Consider the following 21,840-nt stretch of genomic DNA (forward strand, 5'->3'; position numbering starts at 1 on the left):
ACCATTACCAGTAGATAACATTTAGTCACAGTGGTAAGTCTTTTCTATGGAATATCTCATTTAATCTCACAACAACTCTGTAAGACAGATGTTATTATTATCCCCATTTTACACATGAGGAAACTGAGGCAGAAGACATTATATAACTTTCCCACGGTCACATGGCTAGTTAGTGGCAAAGGCAGGACTCAAAAACTCAGAGCTCCCACACTTAACACATACTGCTTTCTACTTCCTCAAAGTTTTTGAAATTCACTATGAATCTCTTAGAGGGGAACAGAACATGTGTCTTTCGTGAATTAATTTTTTTGGAACACCTGTAGCACTTTGCTAAATGGAGCAATAATGAAAAGTGCATTCATTTCCTTTTCCTAAATTATTCTGCCTCTTAGGCTTGGGCTATATTTTAGTCTAAGGTATTTCTTTTATGATCCATTTCACTCAAATCAGTAATCCAAGAAGCACCAACTTAAAATTATCTGCCTAGGTCACTATCATAATAGAGAGAATATCTCAGCAGGGGACTACTCCACATTTGGTTTAAATGCCTGGGCCCAGGATTTCATATTGCATAACTGGGGAGAACATCTAGACTTACGGGATGAAAATGTGATCAACTATTAAATAATATATATTGCAGTTTATCCTTTGAAAATCACAATATCCCATCAAGTGAAGCAAATAAGACTGAAATATTAAGCTTTTGCTTTGCATTTATTAGCTTTATTATACTTTATAAAAAAAATTAAATAGGCCCATTAGGCAGTTTTGTTACCAATGAGTGGATTTTCCAATATTTTCTTCATCTAGTTTATGTAGCATAGCCTGTAATGTAATCATTTTGTTTGAAAAAAAAATCACAATTTTTATAGTCAACACCATTAAGGTAAACATAGTGTAGGAGAAAGTCAATCATAACACATCAAACATTTGATTTTATAGAGACTTTAGTAAAGTAATCTTCATTTCTTGATGATTATATGATCTCTTTGTGCTGAACTAAAAGCCGGGGACATAAAAACAACATATAGTGAAGCCCAGAACGAAATGAAGGCCAGTGATCAATGAAAAGTGGTTATACAATTTGGTATATTCATGTCCTCTCCCCTTAAGAATCACCAGGGTAATATGTTAACTGAAATGTCTTATTTTTATAAGAAATCAAATATATAAAAAAAAGTACTAAAATGATCATAGTGCTGCCACTCACTCTCCATAAACAACTGCTGTCAAAAACATTAAATCTTAAAATGATGCCTATTGAGCCTAAGAAATGGTAACTAAATGAACTCTTTGGATAAATTGCTAATATCACTGCAGCATTCTAGCAATTAAAGTACTTGGGCTAAGGACATGTGGGAGAATGTTCCATTGGATATTGTGACCCTAGTAAAACAAGTTCTGGCCATGCTTTCTGCCAAAAACAACGTTAACCAGGGCAATAAGGAGTTATCATTTAGTGGGTACAGGGTGTCAGATTTGCAAGATGCAAAGAGTTCTGTAGATGGATAGTGTTGATGGTTGCAGAACAATGTGAATGTACTTAATGCCACTGAACTGTACACTTAAAAAATGACTGAGATAGTAAATATTATGTTATATGTATTTTATCACAATTAAAAGTAGTATTTTAAAAAATACATAATTTTGTTGTAATTCTTCCTTGCTGGGTGGGCATGTTATTTCAATTTCCCTGTATCCCACCCCCCTTTTTATATATAAACTTTTATAAATAAACCTGTGTTTTAAGGTAAAAGATCAGAATTTTAACATTTAGAATATTATTTCTAGTAAAAAATATGAGCTAGGGTTTGGTGGTCTTCTGTCTAGAACAAAAAACCGGGAGAGTAAATTCACAATAGGCCTTCAATTAAAAAAAATACAAACATGCTTAGCAGTTAACATTTAGTGAAATAGCACAAATAGGAAATGGGTTAGGAGTCTAATTGTTTTTGGATTCCATTTGAAGCCAATAAAAGGAATCCAAAGAGTTGCTAGAAATCTTTTCTGTATTATTATTTCTGGCTATCTGCATGAAAACATTAAGAAGAAAGGTTGAGGCTTTGAAAACTATTTCCTTCTCCCTTCAAGAGAAGGAAATAGGAGCGTACACATTCTTTCTTTCCTTTCTAAAGGTCCCAGAACCCAAGAATCTTAAGAACAGGGCAAAAATTCAAGTCAGATAAGAATAGGATGAGAAGCCTAAAATGAAGAGATGCTTTTTGTGCAGAACTGGGAGCTGCATGGGAAGGGATGATCCAGGGAAGGCCAATAGTAGCCTCAAACTTATCAGACACATTAGCCATCAAACATCGTACTGGCAAGACCCAAGGACTGTATGAGAAATATGTCATTACTTAATTCTCTGAATTATCACAGTGGAAGTGCTTAACATTTGGACCAAGAAATACCAACACTGGGCAGTACCCAGTTATTTATAGGAAAAAACAATTCAAATATGTAAATATAAGTCCTTAAAGGACTATATTCAGGAGAAAGTACTCCCATCCTGGCTCTACCTGCACAGAGGACGGAAGCCCTGGGTGGGGGATTGGAGCAGATGACCTTGAGGGAGCTTCTAACCCTGAGGACTCTTAATTCTATGCCAAGGCTGCATCTACATGTGGAGGCTGTTCTGGGATCTTAGGATGTGACCCTTCATGGTCATAGGGCAATAGGGCAATTTTTATCTATATTCATGTGGTTGGTTAGAGCTTAAAATTCTAAGAACATTAGTAACCAATCTGAAAATAAATTATTTTACAACTTTGAAAATATATATTAATATCAATGTTGAAACATCTAAGGTAAAAACACAATCACAATGTGTTGCAGGGATAGCGTATGTATGGAAGACAGCTCTCTGGAGGAAAGCTTTATTATTCCCTCAGGGCCTTCTTACCGAGTATGGATTTTTTAATTCCTGGTGGAATATTTTTCATACACCATTGCAGACTATTAAGTACCAGATATTACATTATGTAGTTTAAACTTTGCACTACTTGCATGAGAAAGACTTCCCTGTCGAGAGAACTATTTTTTATGGTTAGCATTTTTTAATATGAAAATGAACACTCCTTCAGGGTAGGATCGTTGCAACCGGAATTTGGGAGAATTTTGTAACTTAACATATTCATCAATGTGTAGAAATTCTCTCAGGGGAGGAGGGTAAGTAGAGAAAGAAATACAACAGGAAGAAGGCTTTTTAATAACTTATAGTGTCGACACAGGGCAAACCAGTGGTATTTATAAGGCTTGCCTTCCACAGGGCATAGCTGTAAACAGGAAGGGGACTAGCATAGGGTGGTAGCAAGTTAAAAAAAAAAAATCATGGTGTTAAAGAGCAAAGGAAAAAAATGTACTAAACTTCAAGCCAGTTAAAGGTGCACTTGCTAATGGTGGACTATTAATGGCTCACCCAGGAGAGATGCTGCCTCAGAAATATTAAAAAGGCTATATAAATGCACTTTTTCAAGTAACTCCTGAGAAAATGGATGCCTTGCAGAATTTTGGAGTCAAATGTGGAAATAAAATCTAAGTGCTAGTGGTCATTTAAAAATCTTTGCCAAGGAGAACTTGGATACCCACATGTGGCAAAAGTGGATAGAAAGTTTAAACAAAATTAACTACTCACTTGTAGACTGTGCCTCCGTTGCCATGACCAAGAGTGTCTCGATACCGTATGTCTTGTTCATTCATCTCCACAAGAAAGAAAGAAAAACAAAAAGGGTGTCATGCTGTGGATGAAAATGTCAAGGAAAAGCAACTCTGGGCCATAAACAACAAGCAGTCTGGGTCATTTCAAGTTCAGCTGCAAGAACGAGAAGATCAATACAACATTTGCTGTCCAATTTATAAAAGACGATACCAGGGGACAAAGTGATGGAAAGTTTAATGACAATTTGTTTGCCTGGGTCATTTCATTAAAGTTTGATAAAAGGTGTCAAAATGGAATGATATAACATAGCTCAAAAGGGTCAGGTCAGAGATACCGATAAGAACAGTCTCCAGTACTACATATAACCAATGCCAAATAGCGCTGCACATAACCAAAGTCAAACTTGGGAAGACAAAACACTCTCTCTCTCTCTCTTTCTCTCTCTCACTCACTCTCTCTCTCTCTCTCTTCCCCTCTCCCCCACACCCCGCCTTAACCTAATTCATGATCTGTAAATAAATCAGCCCCTGAAAACTCCTCAGGTGACCCTATAATTAACATTAAACAAACTGAATAATGTTAATGATTTTCCTAGAGTAGATATAGGTTATCTTTGGAAATGATAAATTAGTATACAGCAATATATGGGTAGAAATCCTATTATGCTGATGAAAAAGTACCAAATCAATGCACTTTAAAATGCACATATAGTCAAATATTATAATGCATAAAGAGAAAACATAGGCATGTGATTCTTATAAAGTCATTTCCATAATTTAAAACATGTAACAGCATAGACATTTTCCCAGGTTCTGTAAAACTGTTATACCACAAATACTACTCTCATTTGTATCACAAATAGTGGTGAATTATTTTAGTGCCCACAAAATAATGTTTTAGAGTTTTAAAGAACTCCCTAAATAATTATTTATCAGATTATATTTGATGCATTCAGTAATTTTCTACACTCTGGTCCGGTTGCTTAAAAATTAACTGCCAACTTTATTCACTAAGTGGCTTCAATAAAAGTGTTATTTTCCATATAGCTAAAGCTTGGGAAAAGCCATACTAAGCCCTGAAAAAAAAAAAAATCAATTTCCAGGGAATTGAACTGCCTTGCATGAGCAGAAAATGGATGGAGTTTTTAATTCAATATCACCTGGAAAAAAATAGTTTGCTTTCAGACCATTATAGTAAAGCTTTAACTATTTTGCTGTACTCTACCCTTCCACCAATTGAATAAAGCAAGGCTTCATTTATCAAGGGAAATATTTTTCTTCTATACATTTCTGAGGCTGAAGCTTCAGAGAACTGTGATAATTAGGAGTACAGTGTAGGTAACAGAAACAGCTTCCTTTCCAAGCCATTTTGCCAACCCCTAAAAGAATATTGGCAGATATATGTATGAAGGGCAATTCTGAACCCAATTTAATTGTAGTACAACCTAATTGATGCAATTTGCTATTAGCTAATTACTATATTTAGGGTCAATGGAGAAATGACAGACAAGTCAGAAAAACTGGTAACTATTTCTCCATTTCATGGAAATTCTGTTCTTCACTACCTTCATATTACTAATATTTTTTTTAAAAAAGTGTTTTAACCTGTGTAAAAGATATGGTATGAAAAAAAGAAAACCTCATGATTCTGGACCAAAGGATAAATTTTAAGACGGCATTAAAGAAAAAAACACATAAAGCAACTTGAGATGCTAAACCAGAGTTGCTTTTAGGCTTACTTGGATGGATGGATGTGAAGGATACATATGTAAATACCAGCATCTACTGGTGGGTACAGATAGGCTAATTCCTTTAAAATATTTCTCTGGGTATTCTAAACATGACTCTAACAACCTAATTTGTATCATTAACTTGCCTAACAAGCTGCACCGTCATCATAGCTTGAAGTAAATTTCCAGGAGAAAGATATTTCACTCTAGTCTACAAATTTGGAATTAGTGGCACTGAGATTTATGGGTAAACAGGCTGTAGCTATGCAGTATAGAGGGGCCGGGCTCCGGAGGGGCACAATCTGTGGTCATATCTCTTCTGCCTCCACTGCTCCATCAGGGCCTTTCGGGTAAAAGGACCAGTAATTTCCTCTCAGAAAAATATACACACTAAGACATATTGATATTACACATTCCAGTGATACACTGGGACAGACCTAGGGCTTTGGAGGGTGTTTGATTTTGTGATATTTTGTTGGAGGAAGAGGATGCAGAGGAGTAAGTATGGCATGTCTCTGAGCAGCTTCAATCATCATAATCCCAACATCATAGTCTTTTTACCTCTACTACCTACGAGGCTGAAAAGAGAAGGGAAGCAGCCCGCCCCCCCAACCCCCGCTCCCCAGCCCAGCATTCCCAGTACTACAATCTAGGCAGGAGTGGTAGGTATCCCAAAGAGTCAGAGATTGGGAATGTTCTATGTTGTGTGTGTGTGTGTGTGTGTGTGTGTGTGTGTGTGTGTGTGTGTGTGTGTGTGTGTGTGTGTGCGTGCGCGCGCGCGCTAAGCACTACATAAGTAAATTCAAGGATGGGGATCTGGAATACCTTAGAGATTGAGGGAGATTGTAAATGTCGCATAAAGACAAAAATGGTTTTGAACAAGTTCTAGAATGATGTCACAAAAAGACAGTATCCATTAAAAAAATGGGTAAAGTGTTCCTATGATGTTTCATTCAAGTTCTATAGACCTTTTGCCTGACCTATGAACATACGGATAAATATTTATATTTTAAAATATCCGATTCTGCCCTGGCTGGTGTGGCTCAGTAGACTGAGTGCTGGCCTGAAAACCAAAGTGTGGCCAGTTCAATTCCCAGTCAGGGCACATGCCTGGGTTGCAGGCCAGGTCCCCACTAGGGGGCACACGAGAAGCAACCACATGAGCCAACCCCATGAATTGATTAAACAAAATTTTCAGAATTTCATAGTTCTGATCAAAATGTACTACTTTAATTGATCTCAACTATGAAAAATCATTAAAGGGATCAACAAACAGCTAATAACATTTTTGCCTTTTCAGTTTAGATAAGCACATTAATCCAACTTTTCAAAATGAAGCACAGGAAGAGTGCTCATTATGATGTAAAAGTGGTGTTCAAAAGCCACAGAGTACATTTAAATATGATAGGATCAGATACCATAAAAAACACACAATTTTATAGCATTGTAAGCATTTAGCCTAATTCACATAGGTCATACAATTAGTCAATAACAACCAGTCAGGGCTAGAACTCATTCTTGCAAATGCTCCTCTGGAGGCTCTACCTTAGCAGTTGATCTCATGTGTAAGTGTGTAGGGACATCCCCTCCAGCCATGGTCACTGGCCCACAGGAGGAAAACCAATGAGCTGAAGGGCACTCACAAGTTAAAAGCAATTTCATTAGTTATGGTATTCGTTTTTAAGAAGAAAACCGTTTTTAAAATCACATAGCCCTTTCCATAGAAAAGAGGTGAAAGGAAGTTCTTATTCAATAAATGTACGGAAGCAAATTTTAAATAAAAATTTTAAAAAGCAAATAAAAGACAAACTAACAGACAGACATGTGGGTGGAGGAAGAAAAAGCCCTAAGAGTTATGATTGTGTGTCAACTGCCAAGGAGGCAAATGACCTGGGAGAAAAGGCTGGCACTGGGCCCTGCTCCTGCTGCGAGAGAGGCAGGTGCCGTGGAAGAAATGCAAACATGACAACCCAGGGTGGAAAAGTTATGTTTGTGTGGGTAGAGGAGGGTGTCATGTAGTCTGACTTACATGCACAGTCTCATTTATGTTTTGGTCTTCATATGGACTCTAAGATAAGCCGTAGAAATCTAAGAGTTTTATATACTGGTGAGAATTAGTTTTGAAGCTAATCATACAGTACAAGACCTATTTTTCGTCTTCCTTTTATTTTTTTGAAACACAAAAACTTTTCCAAAGGCATCTGAAGTTCTCAAACTACAAGTAAAAAAGGCAGCAAGATCAGAATTAGTTCTAGATCTGTGACTTCTCAGTACATTTACACTTTATTTATTAGGAATAAAAAAATACTGTCACAAAATCTCCTACAAGATCTAAAGAATAAAATGACGAAAAACAACTTTAGGAATGCAAAGGTCAAAGTTACACATACTTGGGATAACTGTGCACTTTTTAAATCCTTTAAATTGATGCACTGAGCCATTTTTAATCAGTTTCAAATCAAGGGCCAATGTTAAATTGAAGAGGGAAAAACACATCCAGAAAACATATAATTGGTACTGATTTATAGTTCTACGTAAAACATACCAAAAATACCTTATGATTTTTTTAAAGCTGGAAAGAAAGGAATCCTCTATTTAAGCAATAACAGAAAAATGGAGACTCTATTCCAAAGACTAAATGTTAAACTTTTTAAAAAAGTGCTTGATTTAATATAATATTAATGAAATTAATGGAGAAGTGAAACGGAATTCAATTATGGATCAGCAAAGAAAATATTCTTTGTTTATTGTCTGCCTGTGTTAAGAAGAATCAGTACCTATTGCTAATAAATCATTAAAATAAAAATGCTCAATTAATCCTTATTTTATATGTAAAGGTCTGATAGAAACTAGTCCTATCACTAAACCTTTGCTTCACAAATCGAAGCAATAATGGTTTCAGAAAGCAGTCACACTCTATGAGCAGACAATTGGAGAGATTTAGTAAATCCCACTTTAGAGAGCAGAGACTAATCGGAAAACACAAGCCAGTCAAATGTTTCTTATGAACTGTTGACACTATATCAATGCTGAATCAATTGGTGGCATTTACTCTGAGTGACAGAAAAGAAATAAATATTTATATCACATAACCTATATCAATGAACCCAGGCTGAAAGCTATTTCTAGCCTGTCAATATTTGATTATCTTGAAGAATCATGTCCCTTTCTTTTAATGATTAATATGAATTCCTTATTAAATCTAAGTGGAGGCTAGTGGAAAGGCAAATCATTATTAATGCTTGAGAGCATAAACCACTAAAATAAAAAACTATGCTCAAGTGGTAAAGTATCGTTAAATGTGACTTACATCTTCCATATCAAGTGGTGTTAGTGTGCAGCCCAGAAATGTATTGATGCCCACAACTGTGCACATTGCCTCACTGCAGTGCAATCTTGCTCACTCTTTAGTTAGCCTATAGCACTAACAAATAGAGGAATTAGTAGAAGAAGGAGATATTTTTGAAGATTTCTAATAGTGGTGATGGTGGTGGGAGGGTTTGCTTGTTTTTGTGAATGAAAGTAAATATAAAGAAGGCTAATCCTGAAGAGAAAGAAAATGCCATCCTATTTAATGTGGGGTTATCACATTCCCAAGGGAAAGCAATAAACAATCTTTAAGTGTCAAAAATCACTGCATGGCAATCCTCCACTGAAGAGAACCTCATAACAGAGAACATTAAGATATTTATGATAGTAGGTTTGTTGTCAAAACACTAGGAACATTTCTGAATGTTTATTTTTGCAGTAGAAATAAACTATTTTTCACTTTGGAAAGGGGAATCTATGACAGGTTATTTTCCATTGCCTGAGTTGAACAAATGTAGTTAAAGCTTCTTAATTTATGTCAATTTTGAAATATATTTTCCAGCTGAAGAACACAAATGACTCATACATAAATTACAATTAGTAACAAGATGTTGAAGATAAATAAATATCCTGGGCTCAGTATTTTTGTTTTTAGTTCAGTTTTGTTTCATACTGGTTCTGAACACATAGAGAGAGAGCACCAGAAAGACATACATGTGAACCTCAATCTAAACAAACCTTTGACTGCTTAAAGTTAAAAATATTAGATAAATATGATCTAAAATTCTGAGACTGTATAGATTACACATATAATACGAGATTCTCCTCAGCTGTATATACGACGTGTAAGAACCAGAATTCACACTCCGGATGATGATCAGATGTCAAAACGACATCAACTTACTTTTTCTAACTGTATTCAAGGGATTGCGTGCTAAATAAGGCAGGCTTCCAGAAGCACCACTATACAGTCACTGTTTTAAGGCATACGAATCTATTAGGCCACAAAGTTACAGGTGATATTAAAGGACAAGCATGAGGACCCAGCTTTGTCTTCTTGACATGCTCCACTACAAGTACTTGATTCATGAAATGCCAATGAGGCTTGGAGAGGTCAGCGTGTGAAGGCACTGAATAAGCATCTGAGATAATTAAGATTTCAGCCTTCGAAACATGGACGGGAAGTGAACAGCAGTTAAGAAAATCAATAAGAGTCTTTTATTTGCAGTGACACAGATGTCTCAGTCAATAGAGCCTAATAGGCAGGCTTAATCGCAATGGACAGGCGCCTGCCTCCAAGGCTATCAAAGGGCTTCCTCTATAACAAACATTAAAACGCATTTATGTTGCTATTGAAGAATCGAGGACCCTGTAGGTAGCTTAATTTACCAGTGTATGTTTAAAAGCAGTATACTATTTCAGATGTGTCCATTTACTTGAATCAAAATTAGTGAGAAATAAGTAGCCTGCAGGCCTGTTTGTTCCTCACTGGGCAGGTTAGGTCATGCAGCTTTAAGATGGCCTGTCTGACTAGCCAAACCAGGGCTCCTAAAGCCTAGGAATTTTAAATGCCAATGACCTCTTGTTATTCTATTTCCCTGAAAAGCCAGTGTTAGTCTCAGGACAAAAGAACTGCGCTAAGGTGAGGAAGTAACACTTTGGTTTATTTTTTCTCTCCAAAGATAATGAAAGAAACAGTCACCTCAGGATACAGGGCCATTTCGACAACCCGTGGGTTGACACACTTGTTCAGAACTGATTAACTTTTTTTGAACTGAGAAGGCAGCAGGGTGTGTGCATGGTACTTCAATCTGCCGGGAGTGAAACCCATTAGCACAGTTTGAAAAACGTGCTGCAAATTGTTCTGCCAATCAAATTAAGCCATGTAATTCATTTATGACAAGAAGATATTCACAGACTCTTTATCTGTTTGTTAGGTTTATGGACACAAAAACTAGACAGTAATAAGTTACCACTATCTGAAAATATTAATATGTAATGACACCTACCTGGCCATTGGCTAGTATTTTTTTCAGTTCAGCAGAAGACTTCTTTAAGCTGAAAAGGGAAGACGTAATTTTTTAATGGTAAGATCAACACCTTTGAACAATTCCAGAGTAAAACATATATATAGGGACTACATTCTTTACATCCTTCTTGTATAATATTTTTTCAAAAGTAACTGGCCAAATGGCAAAGCTATTAATAAAATGACTGAAACCCTGTTAGTAATTTAAAGTAACAAAGAAGCCTACAGTCAAAATGAAATTAGAATATTGTAGGCTACTTCAGTGACTTTTTTTGACTGCTAGTTCTGCTGCCTTTGGGTAACCTTTCAGGGGCTAGTTTATATGAACTCCATCTGCTAAATCCGAAGTACCTAACAATGCACTCTTAGAATGTTCGTAACAAAGATTACAGAACTTTAAAAGAAAAAATGGTTTAAATCCTGATCTTTTACTATAGTTAGAGTTACAGTTCAATTCCTGGGAAGCAAATGTGTAGTAGAAGTAACTCCTGGTATGCAATAGCGGTGTGTTCTGGGACAGATTATTTATTTATTCTCTCTGAACCTCAGGTTCCAAAATAACTTTCCTCCCTGTGTTACTTATTGGTGTAGATAGAGGTCTTTCATCCCACCACACCCCGCAAGACTGAAAGCTCCTTGAGAACAAAGACCACACCTTACTCACTTATCTACACATTCCATTTCATTCCCACCCTTGAACCTAGCCCAGCAACTTAGCATGTGCTAAGTGTTCGATAAAGAGTGGTGATTGTTCTGGTTGTTATTATATGCTGGTCAAACACACACACACACACACACACACACGCACGCACGCACGCACGCACGCACACACACACTCATTTGGTACTTCTAATAATTTATATTTGAGAAAACCTCAGACTTCAAGTTTGGCCACACTCACTATTCCAAGTTATAATTATTCTTCTTCCTAAATACTTCTTAAACTTCTACTATGGTAAAATGCAGACTATGAAGCCTTAGTGTCTACTTTCACCAGATTCTATAAAACATGACCTCAACCAATGGTTCTAAACTTTAATAATGTGTTCCCAAGTCTAAGAATTCATGTACCTAAGTGGAAATTAAGAGCTTTATAGAATGGAACTAAAGCTGAAACATATACCAAAAAAATAAACAGCTGCCTTAAATCAGTCCAGTTAAAAAAACAAAAAAAAGAAGAAGCAGTTCCATGTACTGAATGATGACCATATGCCAGGCACTGTGCTAAATGCGATACTTATTATCCTGATTTAATCCTTACCATAACTATACACCTGGGCATGAGTTTGGGAAACTGGCCTGCAGGGTATAATTACTCATAATTTACAAAAAACAAACAAATGAAGAACACTAAGGTACAGAACTTGCTCAAAGTCAGTCTCTCTCTCTTACACATACATACTTTTCTTCCTGAGAAACACTTAGATCCCTCTGTTCCCACAGATAACTCCCAATTTAATAGTTGCAATTGTTGTACAAATAAAAAGAACCAAAAAATGCCTGGGCAATGTTTCTCCACATATACTCATTCCATTTTATCACACAACTTGAAATAATAACATTTTGATTCACTGCATTTACAAAAAACTTTTCATCGAGGAAATGAAACATGATTCCTTGATATAACTTCAATCTTCTAACATCAGAGGTAGATATATAGAAAGTCTAATCATCCTAATTTTATAGGAAGAGAAAATCAAGACATTTGGGAAAGGCCTTGCCGTGGCAGTGGGACCTGAATTCTGTAATTATGGCCTAAAAACACCACGTGGATTAGCAAGCTCAGTTTAATAACAGCCATGCACCAAGACAAAGACCAGTTCATGCTCTGAGGTAACAGAAGGAAAGGCTGATTTCATCCGTTATGACAATATCTGGTTACCGACTTTGGTAAAAAGTATTTCTTTGTATTCTGGCATATTCTTTGTGTCCCAGTTTACCTGATATTTTGTTGGTAGGGTCAGAGTGTCTTTTAAAAATCACTTTTAAAATCTTTTTAAGCCCTGGTTGACGTGGCTCAGTGGACTGAGCGCTGGCCTGAAAACCGAAAGGTCGCAGGTTCCCTGTCGGGGCACGTGCCTGGGTTGCGGGCCAGGTCCCCATTTGGGGTGGACAAGGGGCAACCAATTGATGTTTCTCTCCCTCTCTTTCACCCTCCTTTCTCCTCTCTCTGAAAATAAATAAATAAAAATCAGGTCTTTAAAAAAATAATAAAACCTTTTTAAAGTTTAAATGTGATACAATTGTAACCCAGTTATGACACTTTAAGAGGGACACTGAGACAGCCAAAGAAGAGTAACAGGGTGAGAGGTCTAAAAATAATGTCGTATCAGAAAAGCTGAATGAGTTGGGGGAATTTAATCCAGAGATTAGACTTAAAGGGAATCTAAGTTAGTTAATTAGTTAGCTATTTCACTCATTCATTCAAGCATTATTATCTCCTATATCCCAAGCATCATTCCAGGAATTGGGAATTTGACAATGAATATTTTATAGTCACTGACCTCAAACAACACAGAATCTCCTGGGGACAGAGGTGATTTTAACACAATGTGCTACCTGGTACAGCAAGACAAGCACAGGGGTGTTATGGGAATTCATAGAAGGGGTACTTGGTGTAAACTGGGAAGTGGGTAATAATCAGGGATGGTTTTTAGAAGAAGATACCAGATTTATTCCTCAAAGATGAGAAACATTAGCCAGACTGAAGGCAGAAAAGGGGATTAAAAGAGGAGCACATCAGGAAAGACACAGCAGCAGATGTGAAAACCCAACAGGGAGGGAGAGGAAATGTGACCCATTAAGGGCACCTCTTATTTATCAGCAGACCTAGAATGTCAGGTAAGAAGGAGTGGAGTGGCAGGCTGTGGGGGGCTGGAATAGGACCCACATGTGAAAGGCCAGTGCCCACCTGCTGTGGAGGGTATACCTCACCCTGAAGATTGTGGGAAGCAGTAAAAGGGCAAATGACAGGCTCAGAACTCACATTAGCAAGGTGATTCTGACTGCAGTGTGAAGGAGGGACTTCAATGGGGCCAGGCTGGAGGAAGGAAACTTTAGGAGACTGTAGCAGTGACCTAGAGCCTGAATCACCTTTGCAACAACTGGGGTGTTGGGAAGTAGAGAAGACTCCAGAGAGACTCAGGAAGTAGAACCTACAGCCCTGGCTGGTGTAGCTCAGTGGATTGCATGCTGGTCTGAGAACCAAAGGATCGCTGGTTCAATCCCCAGTCACGGCACATGCCTGGGCTGCTGGACAGGTCCCCAGTAGGGGGCACGCGAGAGGCCACCACGCATTGATGTTTCTCTCCCTCCCTTCCCCTCTCTAAAAATAAATAAATAAAATCTTTAAATAAAAAAAAAGAAAAGAAGGTAGACCCTACCAATGCAGGAACTGACCGGATATGGGGTGGCGGGAAGCCCAGGAGGCAGTGCAGGATGACCGGCAGGTCACCTGGAGTGCGCAGCTGAGCAGGCGTGGGAGCATTTACCGAGACAGGGGCTCGAGCTGTATGTTTAGATTGGAAGATTGAGTTATCACCTATGAGAAAGAACAGCTCTGTTCTGAGGGCTAAATCAAATCTTTATGACTGGGTAGTAAAGGGAAGCAAATCTCAGCCCACAAAAAAGAACATTCTAAGACTTAGCTACATGCAAATGGAAGGGGCTGCCTCAGCCAATGAAGTGCATTCCTTCCACAGAGATGTTCGGGAGGAGTCAGGAGGACCACCAGGCCAGGAGTGAAGAGGCAGGCACCTAAGGAGGGCAGGGTTAGGTTGGGCTTCGCGTTCTCATTCTCCACACCGCAGGCAAAGAGGCTTTTATCAACACAGAGCTGGCAATAGCACTCCCCTGCTGAAGGTCACCTAATGGTCTGCCAACATACTGAGTGGGAAATTGAAACACGAGGCCCTGCGTGACGTGGCTCCTGCCTCCCTCCTTTTCTCCCATCACTCCTATTGCTCTCCTCCCCTCTCTCCATATCTTCCCCCAACTCAGCACCCCTCCCTGTGTGCCAGCCAAACGGGCCTGCTTACAAACACGCTGAGGCCCTTCTCCACCCCAGGGTGTTCCCCTTCGCGCTCTCTCCTCCCTCTGAAATGCCCTTCTCTGGCTCTTGATGTGGCTTGGTCCTTCTCATTCCTCAGGGAAGACTCTTCCCCAGAAAGTCTTCCCCGAGCACCCAGTCTAAACTTAAACATGTTCCTGCCCAGTGTGCTCTCTTCAAAGCTTGCCTGTTTACTTTATAACTAATTATAAAGTATAATTATTTGTATATTTGGACTTTCTGTCTGTGTGTCTACAAGGTAGTAAGCTCCAAAGGGCAAGGACCACACTGTATTCCTAGTGTGGAGGATAGCACTTAATGAATAAGAGGGCACTCAATAAATACTTTTGATTTGCTATCAACTTGGGACACAGAACATGGTCAACCCAGAATGGCATATTGAAATCACATGGAGGACTTTTTCCAATTGCATCCCTTCCATAACAGAAATCACTACAGGCACAAACTACTGTTACTATTAGGGAAGCTGTCACGCCCTCAGGGAAGACGCTGCAACAAAAGGCTGAGAGCCACTAGAACAGACAGTCTCTGTGCAGCCGGAAGACTTCATAACACTCTGTGAATATAAATGACACTTTTTAAGAAACCATGCTAATTCACTCATGTTTTTAAAACTAAATCTAAGAGAACTGAAAAGTTATCCTGTTTCTTCTCTGTCTTACCATTTTTTCCAACTCTATCCTCTTTTTATGCCATGATAAGATTTGACCTAAAACACCAGGGAAAGTCCTGATTTTTCCTCAAGGCTCATGGTCAGTCAGCCTGTCTGAACAACACCTTTTCTGGAAGTACTGGTAGTAATTAAATGCCGTGTCCTCTTTGAATTGAGTATAATGAGTGACCATGGCTCACATGCCCAACAAGTGGGAAAAGAGAAACTACAGGGCCAGGTCCCTGGATGAGAACCAAAAGACCTACCCCCATGACCACAAGATAGACGAGCCACCAGCAGACAACCAGGCTGTATTTTAAGACACAATGAATTATTTAAGAAGGAAATATACTTTAATAGTAGTGTGTTTATAGCAGGAAAGCTGGTAGGTAGATATAATGACGCTATAATAAAGCAATCGAGGAAGTGACTTTTGGGGAGAGGACAGGAGAGTAAGGATAGAGTCAGGAGAGACTTTAAATTACTTACAAGTAAAGACCCCTGGCAAAAAACAAATAAAAACAAAACAAAACAAAAACTAAGACTCAGGGTTAAGAGGGAAAGGAGAGGCATAGAAGAGAAAGTAGAAGCCTAAACTGCATCTCAGCTGATAAAGAAAGGGCTGTGCAAATACTGGCTACAGCCCTAAACCCAGGAAGACCTGAGCAAAGAATGGAAGGGTTTTGTGGTTTGATACTGGCCTGTCAGTCACCAGTGTGAATACACACCTGCAGAGCAATCACCTTCACAGCATCATCTTCAAGTAGAGGCATACCTCGTTTTATTGTGCTTTGCTTTGTTTTATTTTACTTTGAAGATACTGTGTTTTTTACAGATTGGAAGTCTGCAGCAACCCTGTGTTGATCAAGTCTATTGGTGCCATTTTTCTAAAGGCATTTGCTCACTTGTCTGCCATAGGTTTGGTAATTCTTGTGATATTTCAAAGTTTTTCATTATTAGTAATATTTGTTATGTTAATCTGTGATAAGTGATCTTTGATGTTACTATTTTAATTGCTTTGGGGAGTCAAGAACCACACCCATAAAAAACATCAAACTTAATAAATGTGTGCTCTCACTGTTCCACTGACTGGCCATTCCCTTGTGTCTGTGTGTGTCTGTCTGTCTCTCCTTCCCTCCTCTGGCCAGAATGAGACCAATTAATAACCCTACAATTGCCTCTAAGTATTCAAGAGATAGCTGGAGAGAAGTCAACGAAAGCTTGAAAGCTTCAGAGCTTCAAAGGATAGGCAGACTCTCTTGTTAGGTGCTGATGTAGCTGGTGAGTTTAAGTTGAAGCCTGGGCTCATTTACCGTTCTGAATATCCTAGGGCCCTCAAGAATTAGGCCAAATCTACTCTGCCTGTGCTCTATAAATGGGACCTCAAAGCTTGGATGACAGAACATCTGTTTACAGCATGGTTTACTGAATATTTTAAATCCACTGTTGAGGTCTACTGTGCAAAAAAAAAAAAAATTCTTTCTCAATATTACTACTCATTGACAATGTGCCTGGTCACCCAAGAGCTTTGATAAAGATGTACAACAAAATTAATGTTGTTTTCATGCCTGCTAACATAACATCCATTCTGTAGCCCATGGATCAAAGAGTAATTTTGACCATCAATTCTTATTTAAGAAATACATTTTATAAGGCTATAGCTGCCATAGATAGTGATTCCTCTGATGGATATGAGCAAAGTAAGCTGAAAACCTTCTGGAAATTATTCATCATTCTAGATGCCATTAAGAACACTCGTGTTTCACAGGAAGAAGTCAAAATATTAACATTAACAAGAGCTTAGAAGAAGTTGAATCTAACCTTCATAGGTGACTTTCAGGGGCTCAAGACTTCAGTAGAGGAAATAACTAACTGCAAATGTAATGGAAATAGCAAGAGAACTAGATCTGAAAGTGGAGCCTGAAGATGTGAGTGAATTGCTGCAATCTCATGATAAAACTTTAACGAATGAGGAGTTGTTTCTTATGTATGAGCAAAGGAAGGGTTTCTTGAGACGGAATCTCCTGGAAAAAGTGATGCGAAGACTGCTGAAATGACAACAAAGACTTAGAATACTACATAATATTAGTTGACAAAATACCTGACAAAGTTTGAGAGAACTGACTCCAATTTTGAAAGGAGTTCTACTGTGGGTAAAATGCTACCAAACAGCATCACATGCTACAGAGAAATCATTCGTGAGAGGAAGAGTCAATCAAAATGGTAAACTTCACTGGTGTCAGATTTTAAGAAATTGCCACAGCTACCCCAGTCTTCAGCAATAATCACGCTGATCAGTCATTAGCCATCAACATTGAGGCAAGACCCTCTGTTGGGGCTTGCTGAAGGCTCAGATGATGGTTAACATTTTGTAACAATAGATTTTTTTAAATTAAGGTATCTACACTTTTTAGAAATAATGCTACTGCACATTTAATAGACTCTAGTATAGTGTAAATGTAACTTTTATATGCACTGGGAAACTAAAAAATTCATGTGACTTGCTTTACTATGATATTTCCTTTATTGTGGTGGTCTAGAATATGTTCACTAGTTGAATAACTGAATGTATAACAAAGATGACCTAGAATGCTAATCAGCTTAAGCAGGTTGCTCCTTCTAGTTGAGCACCATGATAGTCTGGAAATTCTCAGGCCTGTCAAAAAAACACATTTTAAAAGGCTCAAGTCTCTAGTAGTATCCATCACAGTGTGAGGCAATGTTGTTAGCATGAATTAATGACAATTATTTTCCTTCCAAAATAGCTTCAATCTCTTATGCAACCAAAGATACAAAAATGAGCAACAAGGGTGGTCAATTTAAATCTTACCACTTTACTCTTTCCTTGCCTCTTTTTGGTTAAGATACTGCTAAAAGTTGAACAAACAAGAAGGAAAAAAAGCATTAAACAATTCATAAACCAGCCCATCTAGGCATCAAATCATCAAATCACTGAATCTTCTGTATAATTTGGTAACTGAAGGAAAACCATTCCATAGACCAAAATTAAGAGTTTAACACACTGAATTTCATCTTCCTCTAGGAGGCAGGTTTTCTCTCTTTGGTCAGTATGTACCCAGGGTTACCTAACTGCTCAAGTTTCTTCTAAGCCACATACACTTCTTTTGGTCTTTAAGAAAAGAGGTGACATTCCACACACCATTTCCCCACCCTGCAACTTTGCAGACAATCCTGCTTATGGGTACACGTCACTCGCTTGCTCATACCTATTGCTTGGAAGTGCCTCTGAGACTGCTGGGCTGCTGTGGTGAGAGGGTCCGGCCCGCGTATTCACCTACAAGTAAAGACTCTCCATCAGTTTTGTGTTCTGAGGATAGAGTTCCAATTAACCTATAATTTACCACAAATTTCTCATTTCACTATGAAGGTTAATTAGTTTGTTGCTAGACAGACCCATGGTTAGAGTCTATTTAGTATATAGGTTACAGAACTATACAACCTGTATATTACATAATACTCTCTTACTGTCATTATTCAAATAAACAGTGCTGAAAAAAGGGAGAGATAAATAGGGAAAATTTTCAATTCATTGTCTAGAATTGAGTTCAATTCTAGAGAAAAATTCCATTTATTGTTGTGTTATGTTTCATATGCAAAAAACCAAGCCTCATGTGTTCAAAAAAGCACATTAAGACTACATCCACAGGTTAGTAGTGAACCTGAAGCTGTCATATCCATCAGCTCTAAAATTGAGCAGAACATTGTAGAATGTTCCATGACCACTAAAAAATGAAGTCCAAGGAATTAATTATAAAATGTTTGAATCTAAAAGCCAGCTTTTCTTTCAAATGTAAAGCATTAAACAGAAATCTAGAATTCAAAATACACAGAACAATTAAAAGGCATTAAATATATGTTTTTTAGCATATATACATCAAAAGAAGAGAGGGGTGGTTATTCTGTGTGCACTATGCTTATGTGCTTAATTAACCACTGAAATGAAGTCTGTATTTTCACTTAAGTAAATCTTTGTGAAGATCAGTACCCAGGATCATCCTGAAGAAAGAGACCAACAAAACAATTCCAGATAATAAAACGCATGACAACAAAACCCCTGTAACCAAACATATACACATATTAAGCATACACTACAGAAGAATCCCCCTCCAACCTTCCATTTAAAAAAAAAAAAGGAAAAGGAAAAAAAAGGGATCGCTTGTCAGAGCTTGAGAAAGTGCAGTTTTATTTGACATTTCAATAAGTGGAACACAGCATTACAAATCCATCTAACTTTACTGAAACAATTATTGAAATTCGTACCTTCAGGCCATGTATGTTCCGTTCCCCAGGAGGCTTGCAGGCTGAAACAGTAATTGACTAAATTGTAGAACACATCAGGGCCATTTACAAATTTGCTCAAAATGAATCGTTTAAAAAGAAATGAGGGTGACACCAAAATTAGCAGAGAGAAATGATTGAAAAGTGGCTCCCAAGACCCAAAGTGGGAATTATGAACCAGGGTTTTTAACTTGCAGGAGTGAGCATTTATAAATGCAAAAAGCTTTCTGACACCACCTCATATAAATTCCAATTTCTGCTTAAAACATATAAAAATCAAGTTAACTGAGCTAAAATGATTAGATTCCTTTCATAATTCAAATTTCTGCAATCTTTCCTCACTCTATTACATTGTATATCTGCCATCACTTAAACTACTTTGAAAATCGCCAGGTTTTAGGGGGAGTCGACGAGTGGGAGCAAGGTCTTTTAATGCCAAAACAATTGTTAGAGATTCTAAGATGGAATATTCGAGTCTGCATAGTATTAGTCTGCACAGCAAATAAGCAGTCAAATTTATTAAAATACAGAGATATCACTAATTTTACTACATTTCTTGGCAATCTTAACATCTGGTAGTATTTAAGTGTAAAGATAAAGCAGTGCCAAAAAAATAATATTAATTTCCTGACACCATACTGAGTTAGAGGTTAGTATTTTTCCGATTCAGCAAATGCTTCTTCATCAAATGTTAAAAACACAAAAGCTTCCTGCCTGTGTTATAGGCTGTTTCCATCTGAAAACTACAGTGCCCTACATATTATATGTTAAGGGGCTGTCAATTTTGATAGATTGTTTGGTGAAGGATGAATTTGATTTTTTTTTTTTTGCCTCCTCTCTCAGATGTACATGTATTTTTCCTGTTTCTGACAACAAGAAATACAGGTATTTAATAATAACATGTGAGTAATAATTACAAAGCACATCAGTAGCTTTGATGTTGTATATTTCAAATATATTCAAATGTATTGTTATTTTCCTAGAAAATACATCTCAACCTTAACAAAGAATTTTTTGGTGTTTTTCTAAAATGCATTAAAATCATGATTCCAAGCCTTCTTTACTTAAAATGGAAATTAAATTTTTGAACAAAACAACAGTCATATACATTTGATGCTTGATCCCTGAGGGACCATTAATACTTCCTAAGACAACAGGTCAGAGTATTTTCACTGAAGTACCCAGTGCATTCAAAAAACTTCATTTAATAAGAAAGTGGCTAACTAAGGAATTAGAAACAGGCATCAACTCTTTTTTCTAATTTTTCCAACAGTGTGGTGATTGCTGCGGGGAGGGGAATATAAAGGAACTAAATGGTAATGGGGAAAAAATGCAATAAGGATTAAATTAACCCTTATCTCTTACCTTAACAGCTGTCTCTTTCCTCAACTGGCTTCTCAAACCTTTAAAACTGAAAATCTAAACAGTATTTAAAAACCTAATACCTTATATTTCCTAATTTATTGATGATATTATAAAGCTAGTAAATTTTCATACTTAGTAACATTTAACATATTTTTTAACAACGGAAAGGACTTAGCCATGAGCTGAGAGTTAATATCTAAAGCAACTGTCCCACTTGGAATGAGAAAAACATCTGATGTTAGAACAGAAACTTTATCTCCTGTCTTTCTCACTTTTTCTGTCTAGAGATTCTTTTTAACATGGGGTCTGACCACAGAATCTAAGGTCTGGGGCCTCTAACTAACTATGCAGGCCCTGTTAATATACCCAATGTGTCCATATCCTAATTGTACAAGTTTGCATAATCTCACTTATCTATATATGATGTAGATAAGTAAGCAAAAAGCAGAAGAATACAAAAAACTAAAAAGAGTTGTACAATAGCATGTACAAAAAACCAAAAACCCATAGGGGAAGAGTGACTGAGTCTCTGATTTTTTAAAATGTAAATTTGGCTTGGAAGAACTTTATTTAGTAATTTATTGGTGCCAAATCGCCTCTGTGGTAGAAATATGGGTGACACTCACATCTCATTTATTTTCTCCTTTTCAGTATCCTGTCCCTACATTACACTCTTCTTAGCACTCCTACAAACCCCTCCAAACTACCCTCACGCACACCACCAATATTT

At 37.5% G+C, this 21,840-nt stretch overlaps 1 protein-coding gene across 7 annotated transcripts in view; it reads right to left on the reverse strand.

The window, feature by feature from the left end:
• The window catches only part of MAP2K5 (mitogen-activated protein kinase kinase 5), a 249,028-nt gene that overhangs the window by 187,727 nt on the left and 39,461 nt on the right, over positions 1-21,840 (reverse strand). For all 7 annotated transcript variants that reach the window (XM_054565240.1, XM_054565238.1, XM_054565237.1 and 4 more), the window contains exons 5-8: positions 19,728-19,768; positions 18,674-18,741; positions 10,706-10,754; positions 3,635-3,699 (exon numbers count right to left, since the gene is read on the reverse strand). In XM_054565240.1, the coding sequence (XP_054421215.1) occupies positions 3,635-3,699; positions 10,706-10,754; positions 18,674-18,741; positions 19,728-19,768 (223 nt within the window). The remainder of the gene's footprint in view (positions 1-3,634; positions 3,700-10,705; positions 10,755-18,673; positions 18,742-19,727; positions 19,769-21,840) is intronic.

This window comes from Pteronotus mesoamericanus, unplaced genomic scaffold (genome assembly GCF_021234165.1).
Source record: "Pteronotus mesoamericanus isolate MK-2021 breed Mesoamerican mustached bat unplaced genomic scaffold, CSHL_Meso_final contig_164, whole genome shotgun sequence".
Taxonomy (NCBI): domain Eukaryota; kingdom Metazoa; phylum Chordata; class Mammalia; order Chiroptera; family Mormoopidae; genus Pteronotus; species Pteronotus mesoamericanus.